General features: G+C 39.8%; 1 protein-coding gene across 4 annotated transcripts in view; it reads right to left on the bottom strand.

Moving 5' to 3' along the window:
* ccdc178 (coiled-coil domain containing 178) overlaps positions 1–12,295 on the bottom strand; it is a 399,216-nt gene that overhangs the window by 297,407 nt on the left and 89,514 nt on the right. For all 4 annotated transcript variants that reach the window (XM_043688275.2, XM_043688277.2, XM_087986447.1 and 1 more), the window contains one exon: positions 2,776–2,929. In XM_043688275.2, coding sequence (XP_043544210.2) covers positions 2,776–2,929 — 154 coding nt within the window. The remainder of the gene's footprint in view (positions 1–2,775; positions 2,930–12,295) is intronic.

Below are 12,295 nucleotides of genomic sequence, written 5' to 3'. Positions count from 1 at the left end.
TGTATATTTTTTGCTTTCAATTATTTTCAATTAATTATTTTTAGTTAAATAGAATGAGACCATGGTGCAACACAAAAGGAGTTCATACAGACATTCTTTTAAACTTACCCTGCTGTCCTACAAATCTACATTATTTAACCAAGATTCTTGAAAGTTTTATTTAAACTTCCTCCACCTCCCAATAATCAATTTATCATTAAGTATAAAATAAAGAATTGTGGATGCTGGAGATCTGAAGCACACAAAACAGAAATTGCTGGAGAAACGCAGCAGGATTATTATCACCTGTGAAGAGAGTGTTATTGGAACTGCACTCATCCAGGCAATGAGGAGTATTTAGAGATTTCATCCACATGCATAGGGAGGAACAGGAGCGGCAAACAGATATGTGGCAAGAATGGCCCTCATTGCCCAGAAACTATATCAGTGTAGTCTGCCTGCTTTCATGGATAAGTCAATAATTGTCATGAAGAGCAAGGCCAGCATCCTTAGCATCTGTTGGAGAAGAGCATATACCAATACTCCATCACCCACCCTCAGCACCAAAAGACCTGGTGACGGGGCACAGGAACTCTAGTTCACACTGTGCTTATGTTATTTTCCTACCTAGGCCTTGCCATATGAGATGAACATGATTGATTTGGTTATTCTGTAATCCCTCCCCTTGAAACCAGTGTGCTCCTGTCCATGGACAACCACCTCCTTATTCATTACCCCGCACCATGCCATGCTTTACCATATTTTCCCACCTTACAAACTTTGATCCATAAATGCACAACAAGTTAAAATTTCCCATTAAATTCAGTCTGCTTTTGGTATATGTTGTCTAATCTCTGCAATCATTCATTCCAATAGTTCACAGATATGTCAAGATGCCAATTACTCAACTCTAAAGGTAGCCTTAAATCCTTTCTATTTATTAAGCCTACCCATAAAACTCCCATCTCCAAACCATGCCTTTTGGATATTAACGTTTTTGTCACTGGGAACGGTTCAAAAGTATTTGCTCCATCAATGCTTTTATGAATTTAAACAGCTATAGAACATAGACTATTACAGCACAGTATGGGCCTTCAGCCCTCAATGTTGCACTGACCTGTGGAACCAATCTGAAGCTCATCTATCCTCCACTATTCCATTTTCATCCGTATGCTAATCCAACGACCATTTAAATGTCCCTAAAGTGGGCGAGTCTACTACTGTTGCAGGCAGGGCATTCCACACACCTACTACACTCTCTCTAACGAAAACAGCCTCAAGTTCCTCAACCTTTCCTTGTAAGACCTTCCCTCCATACCAGGCAACATCCTAGTAAATGCTGAAAATGGGTTGCTGGAAAAGCGCAGCAGGTCAGGCAGCATCCAGGGAACAGGAGAATCAACGTTTCGGGCATAAGCCCAAAAAGGGCTTATGCCCTCTATCAATAAAAGCTAACACATCGTATGCTTTCTTAACAACCCTATCGATCAGGGATCTATGTACATGGACACCGAGATCTCTCTGCTGATTTACACTACCAAGAATCTTAACATTAGCCTTGTATTCTTTGTTCTTGTTGCTCCTTCCAAAGTGAATCACCTCACACTTTTCTGCATTAAACTCCATTTGCCACCTCTCAGCCCACTCTGCAGCTTAATTATGTCCCTCTGCAACCTGCAACATCCTTTGGCACTATCCACAACTCCACCGCCCTTCGTGTCATCTGCAAATTTACTAACCCATCCTTTGAAGCCCTCATCCAGGTAATTTACAAAATAGCTCTTTCAGATATTCTCCTGACTTCAATGGAGAAAAAACCCAATTTCTCTTGTCTCTCCACTGAACTAAAGGGTTTCATCCCTTGTGCCATTCTAATAAATCTCCTCTTCAACTTTTCAAACACTTTGATCTTATTTCAGAAAGTATGGTGATCTAAATTGACACAATACTCCAGCTGGTGTTTATCAGTGTTTTATAAAGGTTTAATGTAACTGCCTTGCTTTTTCACCCTTAGAGTCCATTTATAAAGCAAAGAATATCATAAACCTTTTGAACAATCTGATGAATTTATCCTTCAGCCTTCAATGGTTTGTGCAGGTCTCTCTGTTTGAGTACCCCTTTTAAAATTGTACCAGAAATTGAGTTTCCACAGCACAAATTATTTGCAGAAATAGGTGCCAACTTTGGAAATAGGGTTAAACTGTTGTCACCATCTAGGATTCCATTTGTTTGTGTCTGACATCAGGTTGATACCAACTACAGGAAATCTCCTTGGTTTATTGAACATTGTAACTTCTAACTATGCAAAGGATAAATATTTCAGATGAGGCTTCAAGCTATAACCACCACCCAGCAGTTCTGATAGTCACATAATCTTACATATTGATAATGTGACTGTGTTATTCATATATAACATTAATTCGTTAGACTGCAGATGAAAGAAGTGGTAGTGGATAAGGCAACTGTTATATATCCCACACGATTTTCCTTTCCACCTAAAAAAAGACAGTTATCTACCAGCATCTGATCTAATATCCCACTTCTTTTTGAAGTTTGAACTGCATTTCTGACAATGTACAAATTGCAGCAGGAGTAGATCCATGGAAAAACATGGTTAATAATTCACTCAAAATGCTTGAGCAGACATTTTAGCTTCTAAAATATACATATTTGCTGTGTTTGATATCTGTGTATAAATCAAATCCAGATACAGATGCCAAGACTTTGCATTAGGAAATGATGGTTTAAGCTATCTATCAGAAAATCAGCCCAAGTAAAACCAAATTATAAACTTACGCTCTCTGCTTTGATATTTTTCTGTTGTTCCATTTCAGCAGATTCATTAATAAGTTGATTGTATAATTCTTCTGCTTCTAGAAGTTGCTTCTGAATTTCGTTCTCCCGAGTAGTATATATATCTAAGAGATCCTTGGCATTGATCAAGTCTTTGCTATTAAATAGAAAACATGTATTTAAAAAGTAGTTTTAATTCCTGTTTATATCATGTTACCTTTCATTGGATTAGTTTATATATCATCATACATGAGATTAGTGCAAATACTCCACTAACCACTTACTTACAGTAAGTAATCTAATCTAAAAAAAAAGCCAACTTACAAATTCAACAGGTAGTAGGGAAGGCAAATATTGACCCTTAGTTCTTAGGGAATGGAGTATAAAAGTAGAGTGATCTTGCTAAAACTTTATAAGGCACAAGTCAGACCACACCTACGACAGTTTGCTCCCCTTAACTAATGAAAGATATACTGACATTAAGGAGCCCAGAGAAGATTCAATTGGTTGATCATTGGTATGAAGGGATTTTCTTATGAGAAGAGGTTGAGTAGAATGGACATATAATCATTGGAATTTAGAGGAATGAGAGGTGAATTGAGGGAAACATATAAGATTTGTTGAGGACTTGTCAGGGTAGATCCAAGAGTTATTTCCACTTGTGGTGACAGAGTAGGACCAAAGGCCATTAACTCTCAGTAAGGGCTCACCCATTTAAGATTGAAATGAGAAGAATATTTTTCTCTCAAGGGGTAGTGAATCTACTGGCACTAAATTCTTTACTGTAGGGGGCTGTACACACTGGAGGTTAACTGTATTCAAGACTGAGGTTGACAGTCTTTTTATCAGTAAAGACATCAAGCGTTATTGGGATAAGACAGGAAAATGGAATATAGGATTATAAGCTTAGCCATGTGACATTGAATGGCAGAACAAACTTGATAGTCCCAGACTGTTCTACTTCAGCTCCTAAATCTTATGGTTTTATGTACAATCAACTATTCAAGTGATACATTATTTTGATAACAGGTAGTACTCCTCAATAAAACATCAAGTAAAACATGCATATTTATTTGTATATAGTTATGATATTTTTCTAATGATGACCCATTAATAAAAAATTTATCGTAAGATAATCTAATCAGCTCCTTATAGAAATAATGTTTCATGAAAAAAGTGTGAAGCAAACAACTCACCATTACTTGCAACACAAAATACCATGTTAAGCCATCAGATCATCATTTGCATGTTGTAACAATAAACTACGCTTATTTGTGCTCTTCTATCCCAAATACATGCTGTGAATTGTAGGATGAATTGAATATAACCAAATTCACTTTAAATTTACACTCAATCCTTGGAATCAGAAACAAATATCTGCTGTAACCTTTGTAATGTATCAGATGGTAAACTACACTGTATGTTAAAAATTGTTTTTGAAAGTGTTAATGATATTGCTGTTACTTCCATAAATTCAAAACTTAAAGAACTCTAAGAAATTATACAACTGCATCTGAAAATCAAAGTATTCTGACAATCATTTTACCATGTTGACGTTGTCTTTTTTTAACAATAGCCGCAGTGGAAAGAATTTCCTGATAATTGTGCCTGACAAGCTGTCACAAAAATGTATAAATGTACAAAATCCCAATAAGACCACCAAAATGACAAATTTGCCTGATTGCTAATCGGAACAAAAGCAATTCACATCAGGTTTCTTCAATAACAAAAACAACAACGCTGTTTATTCCAAAACATTTAACTTCAACAAGAGCAAAATAACTCCTAATGCATGCAACTTCAATTATATCACTTCAAAACCCCAGATACACAGACACATCGGATTGAGGTTCACAAAAGTTAAACAGTTTGACACCTATTTAGATGGAAAAAAAAGTATATGCTGAAAATAAAATACAGAAGATCAAAAATCCAGACCATGAGGTGGAAAGTTATTTTCTTCTCAGTCCTTTTAATTTTTGCAAATGTGATACTTTGTTGGCTGCAGAATAATGGCCATCCTTCAATTCAGTAGTTGATTAAGGGAACATTGGTCATTTCTTGTATGAATTCCTTCTTTTAAGCTTTCTTATTTCTTTGTGTTTTTTCCCCATATGATGAAAGAGAGAGATTGAGAGAAAAATGACTTGGGATGCTTTCTAACTGCAGGATGGAGGTGTTTCTTTCTTTTAGCAGGTCCAGCTTTTTAACACTCTACAGCTCAACCAATCAGAGGCTGTTGCCAGACAAAATTTCCTTAACACAAAGGATTCTTGGTGCTGCTCATTCTCCAGGTCTCCATGTGCTTCCAAAGTGCCACATTTGTTATGATCTTAGTTGGTGTTATTACTGGACAAGTCAGATGCTGGACTGAAATTTGTCTTGACTGATAATTAAGAACATTAACAGGGTGGTCTTTCACTAAAATGTAAGCAAAAACAATGCTGTAGATTTGGAATTAACAATAAACCAGAAATTTAATATGACAAGAAATCAAGATAAAATTGAATAAACCAAACTATATGTATAAAAAACATAATTTGAAAAAAAGGTGGAACACATGCTAAAAGGTAATATTCCATCTATTCCTTATAATACTTAACCACTAGAGAGAATTCTATTTACTATCAATCTTCAGGGTTTAACTTAACTGCTTCTTTCAATTCCCAGTCTTGACAGTCTGACAACATCTTCCTTGAGTCTTCACACAACTGAGCTTAGACTTCCTCAGCTTTGAATAACTCCTTTCAGATTCTCACTAAACAATTCTGGTCTGGAAATTTCAAACTAAACTCTTTATCATGAAGTAAGCTATTGGCTATCAGCTCTAAACCATTCCTTTTCTTCAGGAGAAACTGGTTTACCTAACCTCTAATTGTGTAATGAAATCAAAAGAGTTTCCAAGCAATGGTAGTTTACTCTAAGCAAAAGCAATAAAACAATTCCAAATTCTTCTAAATGAAATCCTAACGCTCTTCAATACTTAATCTGTCTGCTTGTAAGAACTCTTACGATGCAAACAAATTCCCATTAGCCCACCAGAAACTATTTTTATCATTCTGTTTATTTTAAAATCATGGTTCCAGAAAATCTGACAAGTTAGCCCCTTTAGACAAAGATCAAAATCTATATACCATTAGTTCAAAATCTGAACACTTAAATAAATGATATCAAAACATGTATGGATCACATTCTTAAACTGCATATTGCCCTGTTCAACAATATGGAACACTTTGTTCTCAAGTACAAAACTTTCCTGGTATTCCAGTTATAGCAGTCCAACTTCCAGGGAGCCTTGTTTCCAGAGAGCAGAGTCAGAGGGATAAGCATGGAGCAGTGAGCATTAACTAACTTACGTTGGGGATTTGCAGCCTTGTTTTGCAGGGAGCTGAGTCAGAGGGAGGAGCACGGAATGGTGAGGATAAAACTAACTTACCCTAAGAATTTGCGGCTTTGTTTCCAGAGAGTGGAGTCAGAGGGAGGAGCACAGGGAGTAACTGATACCAGATCGTAAAAGTGATGGCACAGGAGGTGACCTGATTGGCTGGTAGAAAATCTGTCTTCAATTTGAAAACAAAACCTTCAAAACCAATTAATAAATAATTAATTAACCATCTAATAAACTAATTAACTCAGTAGAGATGGCTAGGCAGATGATGTGCTGTAGCTGTATGATGTAGGAGCTGGCAGATCCCATTGTGAGCTGCAGGGAACACATATGTAGCAAGTGTTGGTTGCTGGAGGGACTTTGGCTCAGAATTGATGAGTTGGAGTTTGAGCTTGGCATATCTGGGAGGGGGAGAGTTATCTGGGCACTCATTTGTTTCAGGAGGCGGTCACACCTGGCAGATTAAGTACCACAGATTCGGTCGGTGGCCAGGGATAGCAGGGTGTGACTGCAAGGGAGGCAGGTAGAGAGATCCTGTATTGAGGAACAGAGGAACCTCAGTTCTTGACCTTGTCGAACAGGTGCAAGGTACTTGCTTCCCTATGTGGACGAACAGCACAGCTGTAGTGAGAATGAGCCAGCTGACCACGGCACCATTCGAGAAGGTGGAGCAAAAAGACAAGTCCTAGTTGTAGGGGATTCTATAATTAGGGGAATAGATAGCATCCTCTGTAAGCAGGATCAAGAGTCCCATATGGTGTGTTGCCCTTTCGGTACCAGGGTGAGGGACATCTCTGAACAGCTTGAAAGGATATTAGAGAGGGAAGGAGAGGATCCAGTTTTGTGTTCCACGTCAGGACAAATAATATATGTAGGGGGACCTGTTTAGGGTTATCAGGAGCTAGGAACTAAATTCAAGAATAGGTCCTCAAGGGTTATAATCTCTGGATTACTACCTGTGCCATGTGCAAATTGGCACAGGGATGTGAAAATAAGGGAAGTAAATACTTAGCTAAAAGAGTTGTGTGGAAAAGAGAGGTTCCTTTTCATGGGGCACTGGCATCAGTGTTGGAACAGGAGGGATCTGTACCGTTGGGACGGTCTCCACCTGAACCGAGCTTGAACCAATGTTCTGGCGAAAAGGGTAAATAGGGTGGTCAAGAGGACTTTAAAATAGAAAGTGGGGAGGCAGGGAAGGGTAAAACTGAAAGAAGTTTAATGGCCAATGGGAAAGAAAGTAGCAGCTTAATATTTGTGGGGGCAGATTCAACTGCATAAGAAAATATGAAAAGAAAGAACTCAGGAGAGGTTATTAAAGTCTCCAGAACACAAAATAGGACAAAGTGTTTATAAAGAGTTAGGAATCAAACTTCAAGCACATTGGATAAAAGGATGTCATTGAGAAGATGGATGGTAAATATAGGACTGAAGATTTTGATCTGAATGTACATAATATACGAAATAAGGTAAATGAGCTTGTGGCACAGATCAAAATTGGCAGGAACGTTGCGGTGGTCATTATGGAGTTGTGACTGCAAGGATGTCAGAACTGGGAACTAAATATTCAAGGACATGCATCCTGTCGAAAAGACAGGCAGGTGGGCAGAGGAAGTGGGGTTGCCTTGTTAGTAAGAAATTAAATCAATAGCAAGAAACGATGTAGGGTCAGATAATGTAGAATTTGTGTGAGTAGAGTTGTGGAGCCGCAAAGGTAAATAGAAAACCAGAATGGGAGTTATGTAAAGACGTCCAAATAGTAATCAGGAGTTGGGGTACAAAGATATACTAGTGATAGAAAAGGCGTGTAAGAAAGGGAAGGTTGCAGTGATCGTGGGAGATTTCAACATGCAGGTAGTCTGGGAAAATCAGGTAGGTAGTGAATTGCAAGAAAAGGAATTTGTGGAATGTCTATGAGATGGCTTTTTGGAACAGCTTGTGGTGGAGCCCGCTAGGAAACAGGCAATACTGGATATAGTGTTGTGCAATAAGGCAGATTTGATAAGGGAGCTTAAGGTGAAGGAACCCTTTGGAAGCAGTGACCATAACATGATAGAATTTAGTCTGCAATATGAGAGGGAGAAGTGGAATCAGAGGTATCGGTATTACACCTGAATAAAGGCATGTAGAGGCATGAGGGAGGAGCTGACCAGAAATAGGAAAGGAGCCAAGCAGGAAAGACAGTGGAACAGGAATGACAAAAGTTTCTGTGAGTATTTCAGGAGACACAGGAAAAATTCATCCCTAATAAAAAGAAGCATACAAAAGGGAGGATGAAGCAATCAAGGCTAACAAGGGAAGTCAGAGACAGCTTAAAAGCAAAAAACAAAACATATAACGTGCTAAAGGCACGTGAAAAGCCAGAGGATTGGGAAGCCAATAAAGACTAACAGAGGACAACGAAAAAGAAATAAGGACGGAGATGATTAAATATGACGGTAAGCTAGCCAGTAATATAAAAGAAGATTGTGAGAGTTTATTTAGATATATAAACAGCAAAAGAGAGGCAAAAGTGGACATTGGGCTGCTGAAAAATGACACTAGAGAAGTAGTAATGGGCAACAAAGAAATGGCAGAGGAACTGAACAAGTACTTTGTGTCAGTCTTCATCATGGAAGACACGAGTAACATCTAAAAAAGTCTTGAGAGTTGGGGGGGTGGGGAGGCAGAGTGAGTATGGTGGCCACAGTAAGGTCGGTAAGGTGTTAGAAAAATTGAAAGGTCTGAAGGTGGATAAATCATCTGGACTAGATGGACTACACCTACGAGTTCTGAATGAAATAGCTGAAGAGATAGTGTAGGCTTTGCTAGTGATCTTCCAAGAATCACTGGAGTCAGGTAGGGTCCCAGGGGACTGGAAAGTCACTAATATAACCCCCAGTTAAGAAGTAAGGCAAAAGATATGAAATTATAGACTGATTAGCCCAACCACGGTCGTTGGTAAGATTTTGGAGTCTATTGTGAAGGATAAGATTTCTGAATACTTGGAAGTGCATGGTAAAATATGGCAAAGTCAACATGGTTTCATCAAAGGGAGGTCATGCCTGACAAACCTGTTAGAATTCTTTGAGGAGGTAATGCACAAGGAGAGCCAATGGATGATATCTACTTGGACTTTCAGACGGACTTTGACAAGATGCCCCTCATGAGGCTGCTGAATAAGATAAGGGTTCATGGTTTTAGAGGTACGGTACTGGTATGGATAGAACTGGCTGTCTGGCAGAAAGTAGAGAGTGGCAATAAAACGCTCTTCTCAGGATGGCAGCTGGTGACTGGTGGTATTCTGCAAGGGTCAGAATTGGGACCACAATTTTCATTTTATACATTAATGATCTAGATTAAGGAACTGAGGACATTCTGGTTAAGTTTGTAGATAATACAAAGATAAGTGGAGAGACATGTAGTACTGAGGAGGCGGGCAGGCTGCAGAAAGATTGAGACAGGTTAGGAGAATGGACAGATAAAACACAACATTGGAAAATGTGAGGAAGAATACAGGGAAAAACTATTTTCTAAATGGGGAGAAAATTCAGAAATCTAAAGTGCAAGGGGACTTGGGAATCCTAGTCCCAGATTTACTTAAGGTAAGCTTGCACATTGAGTCAGTAGTTAGGACAGCTAATACAATGTTGGCATTTATTTCAAGAGGGCTAGAATACAAAAGCAGGGATGTACTTCTTAGGCTTCATACTACTTGGGTCAGAACATATTTAGAGTACTATGAGCAATTTAGGGCCCCACACCTCAGGAAAGATGTACTGGCCCTGGAACAGGTCCAGAGGAGGTTCACAAGAATGATCCCAGGAATGAAAGGTTAAACATATGAGGAACATTTGAAGCTTCTGGGTCTACACTCAATGGAATTTAGAAGGATGAGGGAGGATCTAATTGAAACTTACAGAATACTGAACCTTCTGGAAAGAATGGATGCTGGGAAGATGTTTCAATTGGCAGGAGAGTTTAGGACCTGAGGTAACAGCCTTACAGTAAATTTTTAAGAGTCACAGAGTCTTAGAGTTGCACAGCAGCATGGAATCAGACTGGTCTGTCCAACACTTCCATGCCGACCTGATGTCCTAACCTAATCTAGACCCACTTGCCAGCACTTGGCCCATATCCCTCTAAACCCTTCCTATTCATATACCCATCCAGATACCTTTTAAAAGTTGTAACTGTACCAGCCTCCACCACTTCCTCTGGTAGCTCATTACCACCCTCTGCGTGAAAACGTTGCCTCTTTGGTCTCACCCTAAACCTATGCCCTCTACTTCTAGACTCCCCCACACTAGGGAAAATACTTTGTCTATTTACCTTTCCATGCTCCTCATGATTATATAAACCTCTATAAGGTCACCCCTCAGCCTCTGAAGCTCCAGAGAAAACAACCCCAGCCTATTCAGTCTCCCCCTTGAGCTCAAACCCTCCAATCCTGGCAACATCCTTGTAAATCTTTTCTAAACCCTTTCAAATTTCAGAACATCCTTCCTATAGGCGTGAGAACAGAATTGCACACAATATTCCAACAGTGGCCTAACCAATGTCCTGTACAGCTGCAACATGGCCTCCCAACTCCTTTACCCAATGTTCTGACCAATAAAGGAAAGCATATCAAACACATTCTTCACTATCCTATCTACCTGCAACTCCACTACCAAGGAACTATGAACCCTGCACCCCAATGTCTCTTTGTTCAGCGACACTCTCCAGGACCTTACCATTAAATGTATAAGTTCTGCCCTGATTTGCTTTTCCAAAATGTAGCATTTTTATCTAAATTAAACTCCATCTGCCACTCCTCAGCCCATGGGCTTATTTGATCAAGATCTTGTTGTACACTGACGTAATCTTCTTTGCTGTCCACTACACTTCCAATTTTCGTGTCAATCGCAAACTTAATACCTATACTTCCTATGTTCACAGCTAAATCATTTATATAAATGACAAAAAGCAGTTGACCCAGTCCCAATCTTTGTGGCACACCACTGGTCACAGGCCTCTAATATGAAAGGCAACTCTCCATCACCACCCTCTATCTTCTACCTTCAAGTAAGTTCTGTATCCAAATGGCTAGTTTTCCCTGTGTTCCATGTGATCTAACCTTGCTAATCAGTCTATGATAAGGAACCTTGTTGAATGCCTTACTGAAATCCATATAGATCACATCCACTATTCTGCCCTCATCAATCATCTTTGTTACTTCTTCAAAAAATTCAATCAAGTTAGTGAAACATGATTTCCCATGCACAAAGCATGTTGACTCTCCCTAATCAGTCCTTGCCTTTCCAAATATATGTAAATCCTATCCCTCAGGATTCCTCCAGCAATTTACCCACCACTGATGATTGGCGCCACCTTGCAGAAAATTTCAGGAATATCTCTGGGACACACGCACCAAACAACCCCACTGTCCTGTGACTACCCTGTCCCTATCTCACTCTGCCAAGGACTTGCAAGTCCTGAGCATCCGCCACTGCCAAATCCCAGCCACCCGGCACCTGGAGGAAGATGCCTCATATTCCATCTTGGGACCCTCCAATTACAAGGCATCATTTCACCAGCTTCCTCATCTCCTCTCCTCCCCTCATCCCAGATCCACCCTCCAACTCGGCACTGCCCTCTTGAACTGTCCTATCTGTCTATCTTCCTTCCCACCTATCTGCTCCACCCTCCCCTCCAACCTATCACTATCGCCCCTCACCTGCATTTACCTAACGCCTTCCCAGGTACCTTCCTCCCAAGCCCCACCCTCCTATTTATCTCTCAGCCCCCTTCCCCATTCTCCCACACACCTAATGAAGGGCTTATGCCAGAAATGTCAATTGTCCTGCTCTTGGATGCTGCCTCACCTGCTGTGTTTTTCCAGTGCCACACATTTCGACTCTGATTTATAGCATCTGCAGTCATCACTTTCTCCTGTCCAGCTCACCAGTCCTCAGTTCCCTGGCTTTTCATTACCACCTTTCTTAAATAGTCTAAACACATTAGCTAACCTCCAGTCTTCTGGCACTTCACTATTGATGATACAAATATCTCAACAAGGGGTCCAGCAAACACTTCCCTAGCTTCCCATAGAACTCTGGAGTACACCTGTTCAGGTCTTGGAGCTTTATCCACCTTTTTTGCATTTAAAGACATCCA

This window comes from Chiloscyllium plagiosum, unplaced genomic scaffold (assembly GCF_037043375.1).
Source record: "Chiloscyllium plagiosum isolate Xiang-an unplaced genomic scaffold, Cpla_swu_hap1 HiC_scaffold_4, whole genome shotgun sequence".
NCBI classification, from domain to species: Eukaryota; Metazoa; Chordata; class Chondrichthyes; order Orectolobiformes; family Hemiscylliidae; genus Chiloscyllium; species Chiloscyllium plagiosum.
Note: the sequence above shows the minus strand (reverse complement) of the source record. Positions and strands in the feature narration are given on the sequence as shown.